Source organism: Canis lupus, chromosome 7 (assembly GCF_048164855.1).
Source record: "Canis lupus baileyi chromosome 7, mCanLup2.hap1, whole genome shotgun sequence".
NCBI lineage: Eukaryota > Metazoa > Chordata > Mammalia > Carnivora > Canidae > Canis > Canis lupus.
In genome coordinates this window covers 48,750,906-48,772,773 of record NC_132844.1, presented here as the reverse complement: position 1 = coordinate 48,772,773, position 21,868 = coordinate 48,750,906, and the positions used below count along the sequence as shown (strand labels likewise).

The following is a 21,868-nucleotide window of genomic DNA, read 5'->3' as shown; positions in this document are numbered from 1 at the left end:
GTCACGGTCTCAGGGTTGTGAGATCAAGCCCAGCGTGGAGCCTGCTTAAGATTCTCTGTCCCTCTGCCACTCCCCACCCCCCAATCACACTCCAAAGGTGTATCTACATTTAGAGCAGAATTAGACTGGTTTATCTTTCCCTCCCAAATTTGACTTATACAGCTACTTTAAATATTATAGTCTCTAACGTTAATAAAATTAAGATACCTTAAACTGTTAAATATTATCATATATAGACCTCTTACATTTTCATAATACACAATAAAATGAGCAAAGTTTTTCTGAAAAATAGTCAACACTATTATTTCATATCTACAGAAATCGTAATGTTAAATGTTCCCAAAATGTAACTTTAGGTTCCCTACTAGATGTTCTTTAGCTAAAGTATTTTCTAAAGGCAGATGATTTTGGAAAAGTACACAAATTCTAACTGTATAATAAACAAAAATAGTACCATTTTTCATTTTTATATTTCTAAAGTGAAATTAAATATTTGAAAAGTAAAGTTCCTGAAAAATCTTACCACTAAGTGCAACAATCCATTTCATAGAAAAGCTAAAGACTGATTTTATCAACTGAAACATGGAGTTTTTAGGGCTGAAAGATTGGTAATATTAAGAAATTCAATGTGCAATAAGTAGCAAATGTGTGAGTAAATATAATCTTATCCATGAAAACTGACAAAAGTATTTTCCTGGCCCAACAGCTAGCTACTGAAATCTGGATCAGAAGCCAGACAAGAGATACATGGTTTGTTGGCCTTTTTTTTTTTGGCTGTGATACAAAAATAAGCCTTAGGAACAACAATTTCTGTTCTTTCTAAAACAGATATACCATTAGATAATGAAAAATTTAAGAATCTCATGTTTTTAAGTTTGCAAACTAATAAACATCTTCACATAAATAACTAGAGAATTTTCAAAGATATTTATCAGATGAATATGCAATAGCTATTTGTTTTAATAAAAATAGCTTATATTTAAAAGAAAGTAGAATATGAGGCCCCACCACAAAAGCAAACAACTTCAGAAACACTTAACAGACTTACTGTCTCATCTTGATGGGAATTTATCTTGATGTGAATGTTAATAGTTTTAATAGGCCCTTGCTATTTTTCCTGTAAGTTACTACAATACTATTTTTTCCTCTATTTTCAATACAGTTTTCAGATGGCAGTGGATAAAAAAATACTCTATGTAACAGAAAATGATTCTATATATAATATTGCTAATTTAAATATATGCCCACGTGCATATGCAATTTCTAAAAGTTAACTTTTTTTCCCAAAGAAGCCATCCAGCAAGCAAAAACCAATGCACCTGTTAATGATCCCACTCAATTTCCTTCAGAAAACCAAAAACCGAACAAAACCTGAAAACATTTTTCATTCTAAAACACTACTAAAAGAAATTAACTATTCTTTAGATTAAGGCAATTAAAGTTAAGTGAGCAACATAGTATGTGAGCAGACATTTTCTCAGGGTATGCTGGTTCCTGGACGGCTCCAAAAGCTTTTCAGCTAACTTTACCTCTCTGAGACAATACTTAATGAAGACTACAGACCTAGGCAACTATTTAAAAAACATTTAGAGGTCAAATTTTCTTATCAAGAAGCCAATGTATAATTTCGTAACCACAAAACAAATTCTCTCACACACACAGACACACCCACACCTTTAAGCAACTTTCCACATTAATAAATTATGTAGATCACCTTTTACCTAAGGGAGGACTATGATAATGACAGTAGATGCTATAGTTCGGCACTTCTGGGAGATCTCTTTAAAACAGTGATATAGTTTTATCCCATTAACAACAAAGCAACCAAACAAACAAACAAACCTCCTTGTATAAAATCATAAAATCTCTGGTTAAAACTGCCCTCAGAACAACTTACTTTAATTCCCAAACTTAAAGCAATAGAAGAAAGGACCATGCAGCATAAAGACTGAAAGTATTAGTTAGCAAAAGCAGAAAGGGAACCCACATTGCCAAGTTCCCTTTAGATGGCCCTTTCAGAGTAGTATATCCTTGTGTTTTATGTGGGAAAGATGGCACCTATGTATTCTGCTAGTTTTTGTGAGTGATCAGCTCCAGCATTTTGTACCATAGTGTGGTGGTCTCTGCTTGGGTGGAACTTCTTTACTGACCATCATGTATGATAGTCTTTCTTCTTAAAATCTTAAATGTCACATTGATGTACCTGATTAAATGATGTGACCTTCCTGTAAGGCCCATGCATTGAGTCATGGTTTCTATAGTGAAAATATATTCGTTAAAAAAAAAAAAAAAGAGGAAGATACCATACAACTGCCTTACTAATATAGTCACAATAACAGAAATCTAGTCAAGTAAGATTTTTTCCCCTAAGAAAAATCTCTTGGACAACAGCTTTACTTAATCTCTTCTTGTTCCCAACAAAAATGTGTAATAATTCACCATGGACATCCATATAACAATATGGGCACACTTAAAATCCACTATGTTAAAGCATTCATTGAACAAATTAATTTTATCCATAAAAAATATGATGACATCATAGACATCATTGTTTTAGGATCCTTTCACAAATATCTTAGGAAGGTATTTGGACAGTGATTGATTTCAGCCATACTATTTACAAATAGGGCTCCCATTGCCTAGTTTGTGTAGCCTCATGATAGCTCACTTATTATTCAGATGAAGATTCCTGGGTTAAACAATGCCTTCACCTGGACCAGAGAACATGCTTTGATAAGACATGAGGTAGGTGTTCTGGTCTTTGTCTATGGTTTTGACTTGGCTTAAAAATTCTCTGCTTCATATAATGCTGTTTCAATTTTGAAAATAAAAAGAAATCAGTTTAGAGAGACTTTATACTGGCGATATGTTCATTTGTGGGGACAAACTGAATTACAATTTGAGGCAGCAACAGAATAGCCAGAAATAAACAGTAAGCAGGTTCTGAGGTAAGACTTTTTATGATGGCCTAGATAGAGGTGCGAAGGACATATATTCAGCTAGGATGTGACTGTATATGTTCGTTAAAACATCAAATGTCTTTGATCTTCACTGAAATTAAATCAATTCAATATGGTGACAATGATTACTTCGTGATGATCAGAAGATCTGACTGGCTGTTGATGACATCACAGGAACTGCTGGGACATGTTCCTTGTATATAGTTGGTTACATGTGTCTTTGATAAATAAAAATGTGGAAATATTAATATTACTTAATAATGTAGTTTAGATTTGAAGATAATCTTAAGATAGTAATCTTTAACAGGAGGTAGGGTTAGAGGGAACACCAAAGGCAATTTTTTTCTTTTCTGCCTAGGAATTTATGACAATGTGCATAGAATTTAACATAATATAGACAAGTATAAGTAGAAAAATGATACTTTAAGTTATCAACAGTAATAGAAAACACCTCATGCTTCATACATTTTAGCCTAGTGACTGATATCTAGAAGTCAGAAAACATATGGTAAACAGAACTCACACAATCAAAATACTTTAAAAACTTTAAGCTAACACAGAAGGTAATACTAAATCTATTTTCAAAAACTTGGAATAGCTTTCATGGACAGTGAATTAGGACATTTGGTTCAGAATAGCATTTGTTTTTAATCATTATGTTTGGGTTGGTATTTTAAGTATGAATTAATTTTGAACTTTCAAGGATATTAACTGCTATTTCTTAAGTTAATTTTTAGAAAAAAATGGAAGCAGAAAAATGTCTTACCTAATTCAAATAATCCATTATACTCCCTGAGCATATAAGGTACCCCCTACTGAGTGGGTAATAGCTACTAAGTTTCAGTCCTACTCTAAATTTTGTTTCATGAAAAATTAAGATTTCATCTGTCATATTAGGTTAAACTAAAGCTACCAGATAAGAGTCATGTCAAACTGGATTACATTTTGAAGTCTATAATAAAAATAGATCCAGTACTCCAGTGCTCCTTCTTTTTTATTTTTAGGAACTATAAAAATAACTATTTTTAGCAGACTATTAGTTTTTCACTCAATATAGATTATTCTACTTTAAATTCTTTAAAATCCTCCTAAAATTCTGTGTTCAAAATAATGTTCAACAAAAACCAAACTGAGATCTGACTTGCACACAAATTGATTTACCACTTGAATCAAGAAAGATCGAATGACTTAGACAATGAAATGGTTAGTTCTATGTCAGCAGCAGAGGTGGTGGTAGTGAGCACCATCACTATCAGCATTACAGCATCTACACACCAGTTTCTAGGGAAATTCCACACACATTTATGTCATTTTTCTCAGAGCAGCCAGTTTTATAGAACACTTTCATTAAGTGGGTATTGCTAATGTTTTGGATTGAAATGAACAATTTAGCTACTTAGGCCACCCAAATTTGGCTACGGCAAAGAGGTTTTAAAATTTCTCAGACAAAATATTAGTGCATCACGATGAATCAAGTTGACACGAAACACTGTATTATTTCTGCCAAAACATGCAAGCTGTGACACTTACTACCTGTGTAACTTTGGGCAAGTCACCAGAGGAAGAACCTCTGGCTCTCAGCTTCTTTATACTAAGATAAGGGTAATAACAGCAACCCTGTCTCTGGACTGTTAACAGGATTACAGACAGAGTTTAGAGAAACGCTTGACACATACTAAGCCCTCGATAAATATTAGTTGTTATAACTGCTTTTTTTTTTGGACATACACACACACAAATAAATAGAATTAGTGACTGTGTATGCTGCCATCTTTATTTATCATAATTACATTCTTGTTATTTTTTTCCCTCTGTCCTGAAATACATTAAATGCAGATGATTTGTCCACTTGGAAATTTTTATTTTAGTCACTGGGTCTCAAGACACTGAAGTTGTGTCAAGATGTTCTTTATTACTAAATTTCATTAAAATCAATCAACTCCTTGCAAAGTAATCAGAAAAGAGACAACACAGCATGCTAAGTGGTTTATTTTAGAAAAAATGACCACTTTATTTCTCTTCACAATCAAATAAAACAATCACTGTAACCATTAATGGTAATGATGCTTTAGTGCTTTTGGGTTGCAAAACACTTTCAATGCAATGGTGAAAGAGCTCCTCCTACCTTGCTTTTTCTTACTTTCAAAAGAACTCTCCATATAGAGAGACACATTTTTCTTTTTTTTTTCTTTTTTTTTTTTTTTTTTGATAACTATATTTTTCATGCCTGGAACACAAAGAGGGAAGCACCTACAAGCAGCAGCACTAATATTATTACTTTTGCCCATTTTTCTTACAAGTGGTTCAAGTAGGAGAAATGAAGTCCTTCTCTTTTTCTTCTACACAAATTCACAGAAAATCCAGAGAAATGATCATGTTTCACAAAAGCACTGAACATGCTTCAATTTCACCAGGAAGAAGGCCACCTGATTACTGTCATTTAGGCATTCAAATTTTGCCAGGGTTCTACAGAAAACTCCAGAGACTCATTCATCAAGCTCTCCCAAATCTCTCCCAAATCTCAGTTCCCCTGCCATGGAACTTTGTTTTTCTAATAGTGAATTCTCTCATGTGAAATCTCAATTTTGCAAACTGGCAACAGGAAAGTTTGATAGGCTAATCAAGGAAGTAAAGTCTACAATATGGTAGCTTTCATGAAAACTAATGAAGGGAAACTTCCCTAAACTGGGGGTGGGAAGTTCAAGAGGGGGAGCTCTCAAAATCTCACAGGTGGAGGCTATCTATTTTACTGCTGTGCAGACAAGAGGAAGACAGGCCTACCTTTTCCTCCGTAACCCCTCCAGCAGTCCAGTTGATGAGAGGCTGTCACAACTCAGCCAGTGAGAAGCCACCATCCTTTCAAATTCCAGTTTACTCTGATGGACATTTTGTTTCTAATAGCCTTCTCAACTTCTAGCTTTCCTCCACAAAAGAATGTTTTTCTCCTTTATTTTCCAGACTTGCCTATGGTTTTGCCCTAGCTTGCTTGTCCCATGCTGCAATTCTCTGCTAGTCTCAAATAAACCTATCCTTTGCTGGTAAAACAACTGGCAGTTTTACTTTTTTTTTTTAATGATAGTCACACACAGAGAGAGAGAGAGAGAGAGAGGCAGAGACATAGGCAGAGGGAGAAGCAGGCTCCATGCACCGGGAGCCCGACGTGGGATTCAATCCCGGGTCTCCAGGATCGCGCCCTGGGCCAAAGGCAGGCGCTAAACCACTGCGCCACCCAGGGATCCCCAGTTTAATTCTTAAGGTGGGTGAACAGTTCTTTCACCTTCAAAAATCACTATCTATACAGAATCACAGGTTTTTGAGCCCTGAAAGAACTGGGCCTTAAAGGTATTTTATAAACAGCAAATAATCATAATCATAATAAGAAAAAGAAGTGATTTTTCAAAATTTAGTCACCTTAATAATATTATTAAAGAGGTCAAATCCAGTGACACTGAACGTGGCCCACCATTCTTATTTAATGTTCCATTTATTAAGCAACACTCAATGCTATCAAGTGACAGGCATTTCTTGGCACTGAGGAGCTTGTAGTCCAATCAAAAATAATATATTCCTAATCCTCTGGAGCATGAGCCCAAGATCTTTGCTTTATAAAACCAGGATTACAACACTGAACTCCTCTCTGCCTTTAAAAATATGAACTTTTGGAAGAAAAAGTTTACAAAAGAAATTAAATTAAAAATGATAAGAAAACTAGAAAAAATAAAAGAGCAGGAAAAGACTATAATTCACCACTTAAACAAAATGCTGGGAGACAAATATGAAGAGAACAAGCTTTTTGTTATAGATTGGCCTCTGCAGCAAAGTTCAAAACATGGCTCTGCTCACTCCAGATGTCAGTTGTGAATGACATCAGGAACAGACCCTACAATGTTAGTTTCAGGCTCATCTAAACTTTTCTAGCACCCTTTGAGTCTTGATATTATCTCAGGTCTTATCCCACCAGGGTCCAAATCCTCAGGAGGCTTGGAAATCCCCACATGCATGGATATTACCCCCATATATGCTCATTTCAGCTCAAACACTGTATGACAGCCCTACTAGAAGGTTCTACAAAATAGGCAATCTTCTTTCTGTACCAATTATAAATTTCTTTTAATAAAAAATTAAAAAAATTATTCTCCTAATAGAAATAAAAATACAAAATAAAAATTTTCTTAAAAAAAACAGTAAAAATAAAGAATTCCCTACCTTGAACACATTAAGCTGTTGGTTAATTGTCTCTGTTTCCATACCAACAGGGCCTTGAGACTCTTCATGTTCTTCAGCCTTCTGAAGCAGAGTAGAAAATTCCTTCAGTTTGCTGTAGAATTCTTCAAGACGTTCAATTGTCCCTTCCACCTGCTCTTCTCGGGCTTGTGCTCGGTCCAGTAACTTGTTGCACTGTTTGCTTAAAGCTTCTAAGTCCCTTTTGATTCCAATGAGATCTGGTGAGGTCTCTTCCATGGCCAGCATCATCTTGCAGGTTTTATTAGCATTGTCATTGCTTGCTATTAGGGCTTCCAGTTTCTTCAGAAAGGCTTTAATAGCCTCCTTCTGCTTTTGCAATGTTTCTACATCTCTCCCCACTGGGGCCATGCTATCTAGTTCATCATCAAACTCTGCAAACTGAGAAAACATTTCTCGGATGGTATTCTGGAAATGCCCAATGCCCTGCAGTTTGGTTTCCAAGAATGAACACCTTTCATCAACCTGCTGACTCAGTGCACTATGTTCCTGAACTAAGGATTCTGATTGTAATAAAACATCAGAGGTTCCCTTTGAGTCTGAGGCTTCTACCACAAGGTCCTGGGCAAGTCCTTTGACCAAATCTACCTGATGCTTCAAAGTCTGAAGTCCCTTCTGCTGGGTCTGCAACACGCTCAGGTACTTGTTACTATAGGCCTGGGGTCCTAAGGAGTCATGGACATCCAGCTGTTCCTTTGTACACTGAAGCTGCCTTTTAGCTTCTTTAGAAACTTCTTGAAATTCTTTAAACTTCTGGGCCATGTTCTCCAGAGAGAATTTCTTACTGTGAAGTTGTTCAGTGACCATGTCTATCTTCTGGATCAGTGATTTATTCTCATCTGTAATCACCTCTTTATCTACCTCACAGACACTGAGCAAGCTATTGGCTGCATTATTAAGCAGTTCTACCATTCCCAAGTGTTGGTTCATTTCCTTCTGCAGAGACTTTAACCTGGCAGTAGAATTCTCTGTTTCAGTGGGATCCAAGCAAAATTTTATTTCCTCCAGGTTATTTTGACATTTGTCTATCCATGGCCGGAGGGTCTCTACATGTTCTTTATACTTGAGGGCTTTTTCCAGTGAATCTTTTACTTTGTCTTCTCGTTCTTTCACCTGCTTATTAAATCCATCCCAACTGGTTTTAATTGTGTTAAGTTGTGACTGTAAGGCTGCCTTCTCAGACCCTTGTGTTTTTAATAAGAGATTTTCACCTTCCGCAATGGTTTTTTCATAGATACTAGACTGAGCAGACAACATTTTACTGAAGTCCTTCTGGTCTTTAAGCAATGACTCCAAGACATCAAGTTTGGCTGATATTGGCGGAGAACTATTTTGCTCTTCTTTCTTTGTATCCAGCCAAACCTGAAAATCTCGGGACATTTGCTGAAATTGGTGAGAGCTCGCACAGGCTGATTGGAGGTGCTGAACATGATTCTCTAAAAATGAAATCACAGACATGTTTATTTTACATCAAAATGTAGTCCAGTCTATGAAAAGCCAAGAGAAGAACCACCAAATAAATGTACGGAATGGTCTAAAAGGAAGATGCCTCTTCTGCTTGTGTGGTTTTTCCATATCACAAAGGCACCATGTGGCACACGGGAACTGCATGGGTTAGGGTTCTGGTTCAGCCTCTCGAGAGCTATTAGACCCTGGACAAATGATGAAACCTCTAAGTCTCATCTCCCCAACTCTAAGTTGGCAAAATTGATAGAAGCTGTTCTGGCAATTAAATGATAGAATATGTAAGGTTCTTAGCTCAATGCCTGGCACATAAAAGTGGTCATAACAAGTAATCATCATCATTATCATAAAGAGCTAATATTATCAATATCCCGTCAAAATAAAGGGGTAGGACCGAAATGGTTAGTGCTATGATCAATAAATAAACCCAATCAATTAGTAAAATATAAACTATTTGCTAATTGCAAGGCACTTAAGGTTACTTTTCAAACAGAACAAATGTAGCAGCCAAATGTGCTCTTCTTTGGCAGGCCCGTCTAATAGGCTCACTACTCACTACTGCCACCTCTGACACCTACTGGGACGTCTGTGCCAGAATCAGGGCCACAGCAGGTGAGAGAAGAACACAGTGCCAAGTGCTTCTCTTTCACACATTTCTCTAGAAAAGCTTTCTGTGACAGAATGAAACAAAGTAACTACAGATGAGTAATGGGCAGCCTTTTTAATAACCGTATTCACCTGTTTTTCTGGTGCAATGAAACTGTCACATGGCAAGAACATAAATTTACATCTTTTAAAAACCAGCTTGAAATACCTGAAATTTCAATGGGCCTTGGTTTTGCCAACTATTTGTGCAGCACTGCCCTACTGCTGCATCTACACATGGACACAGAACTACTCTCTGTGCTCAGGAGAGTGGCCCCTCCTTCATCTACACTTTCAAGGAGCACAGATTCTCTTCAGGATCCTAGATTCCTGGCAGAGGCCTGGAAAGAGGTACTACATGATCTCCATTTCCAGGAAATACATGCATTAAAAGAGGACAGACAAACCTGCTTTTTGTTCAATATCCTTAAATGATTTCAAGATGCCTTCTAGTTGCCTACTAAGTTCTGCTTTCAAGTAATCTTCCTTAACCAGTGCTGACAAATCCTCACAGAGGGCCTGGGCCACTTTTATCTGCTTCATTTCCTGCTCTAGTTCCTGCTTCAGTTTTTGGGCTGCTTCCAACTGCTGGTTCATAGCATCAGGGTGTGTGCTCACAGCCACACTAATGCTGACTTTATTATCCAAGTCACTCAGTTTATCAGAAAGGCTTCTCAGCAGGCTTTGATACTGTGTGCTTTTAACAATGGCTTGGTCAATCCAGTCACATCTGTCACTCAATTGTCCTGTTAGGCTGTCCCACTTTTGGGTCACAGCTGCCAATTGCTCTTTCACAATCCCATGGAAAGAAGGGTGTTCACCAGGTTTGCTCAAAATGCCCTGACCAGCTGCTGTTAGCTGTTCATACTGAGTTTTCCGAGTATCAAATTCTTGCAGCAGAATCTAAGGCAAAGAGATAACGAGGGTAAATAAACACACAAGTTATTGGATAATTAATTCTTTAAAACAGAGCTCTAAGTTTCTAAACAGACAGAAATGGTATTTATCTATCTAGTTTTTATTTTTGTTTTTAAGTTCCTGTTTTCCTAGTTTTTATTTCAAAGGCAGGGCAACAATCTTAAATTAATCTTAAGAGCGATGGTGCTTCGAAGAGATAAGATTTTGTCTAAAATCACATCCCTTAAGGGGGAAAAAAGAGGAAAGTAAATATGGAAGTCTGGGCAGAATGAACAACTGATGTACACAACGGGAAGCACTACTGCTGGACAAGTTCATACCACACAAACATCAAATTTTTATTTTTCCACTTGTAGTTTTCTCTTTGTAGACTATTTTAAATGTTCTATATTTTATACGAAAGGAAATGTGCAGCACTAACAGTGTTAGAATACATTAACTGATGGTGCATTATTTTTACAATTTTTAGATATAAGGTTTATTGACATTTATAGTCGCTAATAAATCATGTTGCTCAGAATGTGCAGGCTCAACATTTATCTCATCATACAATGAATAATCCAGAAAAGTCCCTTTTTTTTTTTTTTAGTATATTTTACCTATCTCAGAGGAGACTACCAAGGCTAGGGACAATTATTTCTTCCTAAATATTTATTTATATCTTTTGTTTTTGTTCTCTTCAGATTAAGAACATACATGAGCTAGGACATGTTGACTCTCAATGACCAAGACTGGTTTGTATTTTCAAAATATAGAATTAGCCGAACTGCTCTAATACTATACTTAGATGTAAGGAAATTCAACAGAGCTTTTGATACTACATCTAACTTATATTTCAGGGACTTTTTTTCTCCTTGAGATTCATCTGCTTTATAATTAGACTAGTCTAACCCACTGTGTTTCAAGGTTTACTCTCTGTTTCTCTTATTCTTTCTCCTCTTTTTATTCTGTCTCTCCACCCCTCAGGGGTGTATTGCATGAGTTTTACAAGTTTCATTATCTTCTACCACAATCAAAATGAATAAAACCTCAAAGGAGTAATTTCTAAACAATAAAAACCACATAGAAGCTTCTCATAAAAATGTTATTACTTACACAATCACATTAATATTTCAAAGAAGGCCCTTTTAACAGGGTCTGCATAAACCACAATATGACTGAAATGATCAAGGGACTTGACCCACTCATGGGCTCAGGAGACTGTTCTGGGATGCCTCCTGGTTTTGGTTCTCTGGGGGGTCTCCCACTAATCTCAAGATAGTATCTTATGGCCATCTGAAACATTACAAATACACTTCAAGGCAGTTTAAGCACATACTGTTCAAAGCTAATGTGTTTATAATGAAAACATTTATCTTGTTAAGTCACATGACACTCACCTGCACCTGCTGCCTTTGTGTATTTAGCATATTTGGGTCAATTGACAAGGGCCCAAGAACACTGACCATCAGTTCTTTTTCCACAAGCCACTGTTTTAACTGAGCTTCTACAGTCTGGAATTGGGTTAGGTTATTAGAGGATTCTTCCAGTTTTTGTTGTCTATCAACTGTTAATTGATTGAGTTCTTGCCACTTAGAATCTAAAAGAAAAAGATAAAAGATGAAAGTGGTGTTTGGTCTTTATCCATTTAACATCACTGTATGTGTGAAGACCTCAGGGTATGACTCAAAATGATACAGAATGGCTATCATTCTATCTTTGCAACTCTTCTTACGCAGTTGATTAAAGCCTAATCTAAGAGTTAATTGCATTTAATGATATAGATTTTATGGTCCTGGAGCTGTGTGTCAACTGAAGTTTATGAAGATAAACTGGAATCTGACTTTAGAAGGTAATGTAGAAAATGGAATGAATATTCCTTAAGGCAGACAGGATCCAGAGAGACCTCACTTCTTCTAGAAGTCTACAGTCTGTTTATTCAACTATAACTGATTAACTAGAACAAGGAACATTAATCCTTTCTTTTAATAGCAAATCTTCAATGATCAGTGCTGGACAAATGATTCTCACATTTGTGTATCTATGCCCATTCTCTTTTATTCAAATCACACACAATGACAACCAACTGCTTGAAAGTTACAAGTTTAGGAAATCTCACTAACCCTCTAAACATTAAACACACACACACACACACACACAACTTTTTATTCCTTTTTATTTTTTTTTAATTTTTATTTATTTATGATAGTCCTCACAGAGGGAGAGAGAGAGGCAGAGACACAGGCAGAGGGAGAAGCAGGCTCCATGCGCCGGGAGCCCGACATGGGATTCGATCCCGGGTCTCCAGGATCGCGCCCTGGGCCAAAGGCAGGTGCCAAACCGCTGCGCCCCCCAGGGATCCCCACAACTTTTTATTCCTATCAAAAGTGATTATTTTTCTGACTTCTAGATTTCTTTGAAAGATTATTCTCTCTTCCATGTCACTAAAGTGCAATAATTCAGAATGTTCTTTCATGATTCTCTTAACTCTTATCTCCTTGGTTATAAAATCTTCAGTATATCCTTTACATTCCTAGTGCCCTAACTCCATTTTGGTCTTCATCATGTTTTGCCTACACTAGTGTTTCTCAAATTTCACCTGCATTACAATCACCCAGAGGGATTAACACAGGTTGCTGGGCCCCATCCCCCAAATTTCTGATTATAGGTCTGAAGTGGAATCTGAAAGTTTGCATTTCTAGAAAGTTCTCAGGTGATACTGATGCTGTTGATCCCAGGAGCACATCTTAGAGAACTAGAGTCCTAGACTATTCTTCTCACTCCCTGTAATTAGTATTTCTCAGCTGCAGCCCATTGGGTTCTAAAATAATTTCCTTAAAACAATCATTTAAGTATGTTGTTTCTGGGCTCATACTGTTTAATAACTAACTTCTCACCACCTACATGATAAAATATGAAGACTTATGCCTCACATTCAAGGGATCCCACAAACTGGCCCTAGTCTAGTAATATTAGAGGGTCTGCACCCTGAGATGAAACCTCTAATCTGGTCCTGTTTACCCTACCGCTATCATCCAAACAGGCTTCTGCTTACACAAGCCCCATACCTAACACACTCTACTTCTTCTCTGTACATCCCTGCTCTAATCTTCCATCACAATTCCACCTGACTTTATGTCTCTGCTAGAAAGCCTTTCCTGCTCTTTCCACCCTTAAGACAGTATGCTCCCTGAGGCCAAGAGTTCTTGAGCAGCAGTTTAACATATTAGTCACTCAATAAACAGTCACTGATGGGTGTGATTAGTTGACCTGACAGATTTTTTTCATCTAGCACAATACAATAAATGGCCAGTTCTAATAGAACATAACCCCTGAAACCTTACCTAATGACATCATTCTATATGGCATGTTCTAGTCAAACAAAATCTGATGATAAAATAATTCAATTCAAATAATGAATTGAAAGAGAGAAAAATAAAAATTTTTAGGAAGCTCATTCCTCACTCTACCCCTATTCTAAAATGTCTTGATAATACTGCCCCAAGTAATTCTGATTATCCCAGGTGAGAGCCACTGAATTAGGAACAAATTAATTATAATACAACAGGAAAGGAGTCTATAGTTGGATTAGGTATACCTTTGAACATTAAGGTCCCTCACAATAATCTTTTTTCAAACTAAAACATACTTACAGATTTCTAACATATCTGACCCTATTGGAATCACAATATTTAGCTCAACATAATGGAACAATTGAAAGTAAAATAACTCTTATTATAATTGTAGTAAACACAGAGCACTTCCTATGTGCCAGGTACAGTCTGTCTGACCTATACACACATGAATTCACTGAATTCTCCAAACAATACTATGAAGTAGGGAAAATTAGTACCATTGTCTTACACATATTTTCCAGAGCATTATATTAATGGGAAGGGGTGATATGATAAGACTTGTGAAGAAAATTCTGTTTATGAGAAATAGTTTATATAGGGACCAGATGGAGATGGGAGGATAACTCTGGGTAAAGAATGAAAACCACCAGACTTCTGTGGGGAGTTACTTTTTAAACTTGACTGGGGAAGAAAAGAATAAAGTAGGGGCTAAATAAGTCTCAGAGGGAACTCCAGGAAGGAGAAGGGAGCCTACCTTTTCCAGACAAGAAAAGTTATATAAAAGGAATATTTAAACTAAAATGTAATAAAGCATAAAAAATAGAAACACCAAATATCAAGTAAAAAATAATAAAAACATGGTACTTGATGTACAACATTTTATTCACTAGTATCTACCCTCTTCATAAAAATAAATTTGGTTACGGTGTTTAGCAAGAAAAATACAAGAGATGTCCAGTCTCAGCACAATATAATTTGAAATGACACTTTTAATTATACAGCATCTTAAACATGAAATATTAAAGCAAATTCAAATATAACTTAGGCTGGTGGATACATTTTGTTCTGATAAAGACTGTGATTAAAAAACAATTGTACTTCTTTCTATTCATGGACTCTGGGTAAGTGACATAACATACCAATTTCTGTCAACATCTGTTTCCATTTGGGGGCCTCAGGAGTGTCTGGGTTCTCCTCCAACAGTTCTGTCAATTTGTCTTTCAACTCCTGCACTTTGTTTACATTTTGCTTCAGTTCTGCCTCAAATGACTAAACAAGGGGAAAAAAAACTATGTTACACTCTGTCAACATCAAAAAACAAAAACACAATTATAGTAGATAAAAATATACACTGTTGAGTGGTGAAGTGGGTGAGGGACTGAAATTCAGCAGTTATTCTCCTTTCCTATTAAACAGTCTTCAACCATTCCTGATAAAGGAATCCCAAAGAGAAACACTACACTATGGAGAAAATGACTCTAGTCTCCAGTAGCTAGGAAGAATTTCCCATTATTCTCAATCATATCCCTTTGGAAAAAAGGAAAATGACATCAATAATACTGTAACATAAGAAAATCAGTCTTGATAAAGGCTGCCAGGTTTGAGAATCCATTAATGAATCAACACTTTTCTGGATAAGAATTGTAGAATTCAAATATAGACAGACATTTTTGCCATCATTGTCACAAGGTAAAATCATTTCCCCAACCTTGTCAGTTGAAGAAAGAAAGGCCATATATTAAAGAAAGGGAAAGTGTGAGCTACTCTATTTTTTTTTAAGATTTTATTTATTTATTCATGACACACACACACACACACACACACACACACACACAGAGGCAGAGACACAGGCAGAGGGAGAAGCAGGCTCCATGCAGGGAGCCTGATGTGGGACTCGATCCTGGGTCTCCAGAATCAGGCCCTGGGCTGAAGGTGGCGCTAAACCACTGAGCCACCTGGGCTGCCAGAGCTACCCTATTGTATGTTGGACAGAAAAAATCCCTAATACACTGAACTAAATCTTTTCCATAGGTGTTAAAATCCCACACTTAACCTGATTTAAAGGTGGCAAAGCTGGGGTGCCCAGCTGGCTCAGTCAGTAGGAGCATGAGAGTTGTGGGTTCAAGCCCCACATTGGGTATAAGGATTACTTAAGAATAAAATCTTTTAAAAAATAAAGGTGGCAAAGTTGCTTACACCTAACAGATTATTCGTCATTATAATGCGCATGTAAAATAGGTGATGACTGTTATCTTTTTACAGAAAAGGCACATTAAAGAAAACTGGCACATTATTTGCTGAAGGTCATAAAGGTGGAAATCAGAACATGGTCCTGACCGCCAGGTCTGGGATCTGGATGCCAGCCCATTCTCTTGCAGATCTTCAGTAAAAGTATTCACAGAATATACCTTATTCTGCTCAACTTGAGTCTTTACAGCTTCAGTATCTGTAGGTGTAGGTGCCTGGTGCCACTTTGCCGCAGTCTTGTTCATCTTCTGTAGCCACTGCATCATTGAGCTTGATTCTTCCTGGGCCTTTTGCAATTTGGATAGTTTAGTATTCAGTTCAGCTATTTTGTCCTTAAGTAAAAGGCCAAGATCTTCATAACCGTGGCTTATGTCAGTCATATCCTTTTTAATGGATGTTAATCCTAAAAGTAAAAAAAAAAAAAAATCAGATGGATACATTTTCAAGACATTTAGAGTAGGGTTCTAGAAACAAAAGTTTCTTCATAGGATATTCCCTTCTATTTTGTCCATTTTAAGCCTACTATGGTAAAGTCATATAATTTTTTTTAAAGATTTATTTATTCATGATAGACAGAGAGAGAGAGAGAGAGAGAGAGATTAAGAGAGAGAGGCAGAGACACAGGCAGAGGGAGAAGCAGGCTCCATGCACTGGGAGCCCGATGTGGGACTCGATCCTGGGACTCCAGGATCACACCCTGGGCCAAAGGCAGGCACTGAACCACCAAGCCACCCAGGGATCCCCAAAGTCATAGAATTTTTAGAACTATCTCATAATAATGCCATTTAATAACAAACTATTTAGGTACATTGCATAATACAAGTAAAATGAAAAAGAGATTTTCAATGGAATGGAAAATGAAACCATGAAATGCTATGTATTAATTCCTTAGGAACCAAACTCAAGAAAATAACTCAACGTTATTCTAAGTGACAAAATATCTTAAATTATTTAATCAAACAGAAGGAAACATAATCAAATACCAAACCAAACTACCAGATTTCACTAACTTCGGATGAACAAAACTGCGTGGAATGTTATATAAATATGATATTTATGGAGAAATGACTATGATATTAAATAGTATCATTTTAGGGGCACCTGGGTGGCTCAGTCAGTTAAGAGTCTGACTCTTAATTTCAGCTCAGATCACAATCTTGGGGTATGGAGTCGAACCCTGTGACAAGCTCCATGCTGGGTACAGAGTCTGCCTGAGATTCTTTCACTTTCCCTCTGCCCCTCATCTCAAGGTTGAAATTTCAATATAACGGTCTCAAGAAAGATTTTCTCTCATAAAAGAAAAAAAAAGTGACTATAATCAGTAAGTGCTTAAGGTTACTATTCACCTTTATTTGCCAAAATTTCTTGAGTATCTGTGGCTGTTCCTTCACCATTTAATATTACTCCACCTGCAAAAATATTAACACTGAAGTCATCATAAATTTCTACACTATTTCTACACATTAATAGTAGATGGCATTAAATCAAACCCCGTAGACAGTAATCATTTATAAATGTTATTAGTACTGGAAAATATAAAATACTGATTCAATTTCTAAATCGAATGAAGGTCCAAACTTTACAGTCCTTTCTGGTACATAAAATTCACTCTTAAAGTAGTAACATGATCACTTTAAACATTAGAGTTTAATAAGTTTAAATTATATATGTTAATCATTAAGTATTAATTATAAAACAATTTTTGTGATAAAATTGCTTTATTGTTATTTTTAGTAATAAAGTCTTTAAAACTCATGACTGACAGGCAACCCCTTCCTTACTTAAAAGATTTGAAAATTGTCTAGTACAGTTACATAGCATTATTATGGGTTTAATGGAAGCAGAATGAGGTAGAAAGACATGAAAAGTTAAAAGTAAAACAAACAAACCCTATTGCTAAAACCCACATTGTGTCAACACAGAGAGAGAAGAGCACAGTGGTTAGGAGTGCCTGGGCTTTGGTGTATGACTCACCTGAAATTAAATCCCAGCCCCACTAAATTCTAGCTGATGACTGGACAAATTAATCACCACCCCACCAAAGTGGGGGGGGGAGGGATAATAATACCTAACTTGCAAGGCCATAGTGGGTATTAAAGACAGTTAACTGATTGCCTAGCAAATAAGAACTACTCAGTAAGTAGTAATTAGCACTCCTCTTTAATTATATAAACATCTAACCTTACTTCCTTTTTCATAAGCAGAACATTAAAAAATTCAATTAGACTTTCTCAGGCAAACATGCATTGGTTACCCATCTAAAACACAGAGACATTTTCCAAAACTAGCCACACGAGAAATATTTAAATATCTGAATCTTAATCTAAGTTTTGTCTCTTTTAAAAAAAATCACATACATTGGCATTTCAGTCAAAAATGAAAATATCCTGATTCAGGAATAATTCCTACTGTGCTTGGGAGCTATCAAGAGTAGGAAAAAAAAAATCCCACAACTTTTTACTCACTGCAAATCTAAAGTGGACCTAACGAACTAAAAACACAATAGAATTCCTTTAAAAAAAAAAAAAAACTTGACATTTCAGGAAATCTGATTAGAAGAGAAAGGAGAGATCATCACGCCATATATAATATGAGTATGCTCTGAAATGGGGTTAATAGAGTGGAATAAATGGTTGCAAGAGGCCCAGCTGGAACATCAGTCTCACAATAGGGCCAGCTGGGGGCTGGGCAGGGCACAGAAACCACAGAGGGTACTCAGAGACTCTCAGAATAAAGATATGAGATCTGCCTTTATCTGTTCCTGGATTTAAAAAAAACCTACCCTGATATTAACAATATAAATATGTTTTAAACCTAAAACTATACCCACAACTTAATTTTAGAATCATCACTTATACATGACTCTCCACTTCTGTTGAGTGGCTCAATCATGATTATGGTTTAGAGATGCTAGCTAACACGTTATACAATTGTTTTCCTTCAGAATAGTATATAAAATGAGGTAGACAGGGATTTTTAAAAATAGAGAGCTCCACTCCACAGAAAAGAGCTGTTCCCTTCCTTCCCTCACCTCTCCTTTCCCAAGAGACTAGGCTCATTTACCAAACATTTCAAGTAGAATTTGAGTTATTTCCATTAAAGTAAAAACCAAACTGGAATCTGATCTTTTCTTTTCCCCAATATAATGCTCCTTATTCTGACCTAATTATATGGCTACATTTTAACTGTAGTCTCTAAGAAAATGAACCATAAAAGGGATTTGAAATTTGACTAATACAGATACTCTTCCATCCGTGGAACATACTTTTAGGCCATGTATAGATGCCAACTTTCTTGTTACCCCCTCCCTTTGTATTTCTGAGGTTATTTTGCACATTAATTTAAAGACTAGGGGAGATGGACATAACATGGGTAGACCCAGTTCTTTGGGAGATCTGCCATGGATGTAAACAAAGCACATACCTGATTTCACTGCTGCTATTGCCTTTGCGGGGGTAGTCACAGCGCTGATTAGGTTACATAGTGAGATTCCACTGTTGTTTACTTTCTGAATCTCTGGTGTTTTTAAACTCCACTTTTCTTGTAATTTCTTGAGATATAAAAACACATTATTTTTCAGTCTTCATAATATTTTCAAAGTCACACATTATAATTCAATTTCTTAAACATATCTTAAAGCATTGATGACTGTGGATCTTGATTCATGGGGGAGTGGATAGAAAAAAAGGCACCATGCCTAGGTGTTCCAACAGCCCAGGTGACTGTTAACACTGTTAGCGGTGAGAAGTAGGGTATAGTCCATCCTGCATTCTGGTCCTAGCCACAGTAGAAGTCAGGCTATTTCTAGCTGTCATGGGTTCCAAAGTAACTGTCAACTGTCAGTCTGAAAACTGCACTTGGTGTCAGTCACGTTATATGAAGAAATGTACTAGAAATGACTTTTTAAAAATGGGAGTTCAGAATTCTATGTAATAGTGAGTTTTAATCATCAAAATTTCAATGAATTTTTAAAAATATGTATCTCCACAAAGATGGAGTGGGGAAATTACCATAACTGCTCATAAGTTTTATGATTTGAACCAGATGACAAAAGATGTGTACACTATTTGTACTAGGGATTCAAATAACTTCTATCTTCAAATACTAGTTCCAGTGATATATCTGAGCTAGAGTTAAATGCTGAGTTGAAAAACAGGATCTTTTACATAATGTTATGAGAAATGGTATAAAAAAATCACAAACTAGAGATTTGTTGGAGAAGAAAATTTGGGTACTAGGACAGTCAGCCACTCACTATAAGTACATTTCTTTTAAAAAGCAAATTAACTCAAAGTTTGGGCTCTTCCTCAAAAGGATTAGAGCTATGTCATAATTTCTAAATATCACCAAAATATACTGAAGATAAATGGGGATGTAACTTATGTGATATTAGATAAAAGGAAACCACTAATAGCCTTTTAACCTCTCATTCCTCACAAGGGCAAAGAAGAAACTAGTAACAGATAATGATTCACCTTAGTTTTTTCCAGAGATTTTCCTAAATCCTCTGCACCAAAAGAAGGCTGCACAATGGGAACTCTTTCTGTTGTTTCTTTTATCCATGACTTCAATGACTTAACAAGGACTTGGAAAGCATCCATCTGTTCTTGACAAGAAGACACAGCTTCTTTTCTAGATAACAAAAATTATTGAAGAATTTGAGCCACAGAAAGAAAATACTCCATAGGAATAATTACTAATAAATAAATAATTATTCCTGTATCAGGCTTACAATTAAGAAAAAAAAAAAAACTCTTCCCCATACACATTCTAACCATTGATAAAGGGAGGAAAGGACTCATAGGTGTGAAGTGAAATTAACTAAATAACTACTTTATTCCTTAGGCATACTCCATAGACAAAGACAAAAGCAGTTAAGAAATCTGTAGTCCATATGGTAATGGAACTCTATACTGCTACGTAAACCCTAAGGCTATATAAACAGTTTTAACATTATTTAGATTCAGCAAGCTTTGATCTGTCCACTTTATATGGTGCTTAATGCCAGCAGGCATAGAACCAGCAGGGAAACATTTACAAATCACTGATTTGAGAAAAACATCCCGCCACCTAGTGGTTACTACACAGCACTACAGTCACTTTAGTGGATGGATAAACCAGGTACTTCAGAGGATACAGATTTAACTCTCCAAACATGACTGGGGTCCCAATAACTAAAGAATATTAATGATGACTGCCTCCCCCACAGATACTCAGAAAGCTCCACAGTGAACTAGATGGATCTTGCTGTAAACTAAGCACCATGGAGTGAGGGCACATGCCCAGCACATGAATTATGAGGACAGTTCCATTTGTTATGTGGATGGCATGTGGATGGCATGTGCACGTGTGGAATACTGGCACAGAAGAGTTCACTGCAGCTGGACTAATTACTGGTGACTATATGGTTTTAAAACTGAACCCTTCTGAAAATAAAAACAACCTAGGGTTTACCTAGGAAAATCAGGTATATCATTTCCATGCAATGTGAGTTAAATATTACGTGATAAAATGGAAAATGTAGCTCTGGAAGTAGTATATCTAGCACTCAAAAGTTTTAGGTAGAGAATTCTGAAGAAATGAAGAACAGGTAAAAGATAATTATTTTCTATTTTTGTAGAGTCTTTAGTAAAACTAGATGTATATTCTAAACTAACATGATATCAGAAATATAAAAGTCTAATCACAAGGTTTATCTCTATACAGCTTTTTAGCTCAACTCAGGTGCATTCTCTTGTTTTTTCACGGAGTCATTTCTTATCCACAACTCTTTAAAAAGTAAACTATTTTACAAAAAAAAAAAAGGGTCATGAAAAACTATACTGAAATTATGCATTGTTTTTGAATTGAGCCCCAAAAGCAATGAACCATGAGTTATCTTTCAAGGTTATTTCTGCTTTTGCAAATAAAAATGTGGTCTTTGCCAAAGGCTTCAGAGACCATAATGATTTAGATTATTTTAGATTATATACACTACTACCACTATTTTTCTACATAATGATTTCTACTTTTGGTAAGAAGTATAAAATTCCTTTCCTAAATATTCTATCAAAAATG

General features: G+C 36.2%; 1 protein-coding gene across 32 annotated transcripts in view; it reads right to left on the bottom strand.

Moving 5' to 3' along the window:
* DST (dystonin) overlaps window positions 1-21,868 on the bottom strand; it is a 480,723-nt gene that overhangs the window by 83,028 nt on the left and 375,827 nt on the right. For all 32 annotated transcript variants that reach the window (XM_072832497.1, XM_072832507.1, XM_072832502.1 and 29 more), the window contains 8 exons: window positions 20,287-20,443; window positions 19,235-19,361; window positions 17,158-17,220; window positions 15,973-16,214; window positions 14,704-14,833; window positions 11,609-11,808; window positions 9,719-10,214; window positions 7,167-8,638 (listed from right to left, as the gene is read on the bottom strand). In XM_072832497.1, coding sequence (XP_072688598.1) covers window positions 7,167-8,638; window positions 9,719-10,214; window positions 11,609-11,808; window positions 14,704-14,833; window positions 15,973-16,214; window positions 17,158-17,220; window positions 19,235-19,361; window positions 20,287-20,443 — 2,887 coding nt within the window. The remainder of the gene's footprint in view (window positions 1-7,166; window positions 8,639-9,718; window positions 10,215-11,608; window positions 11,809-14,703; window positions 14,834-15,972; window positions 16,215-17,157; window positions 17,221-19,234; window positions 19,362-20,286; window positions 20,444-21,868) is intronic.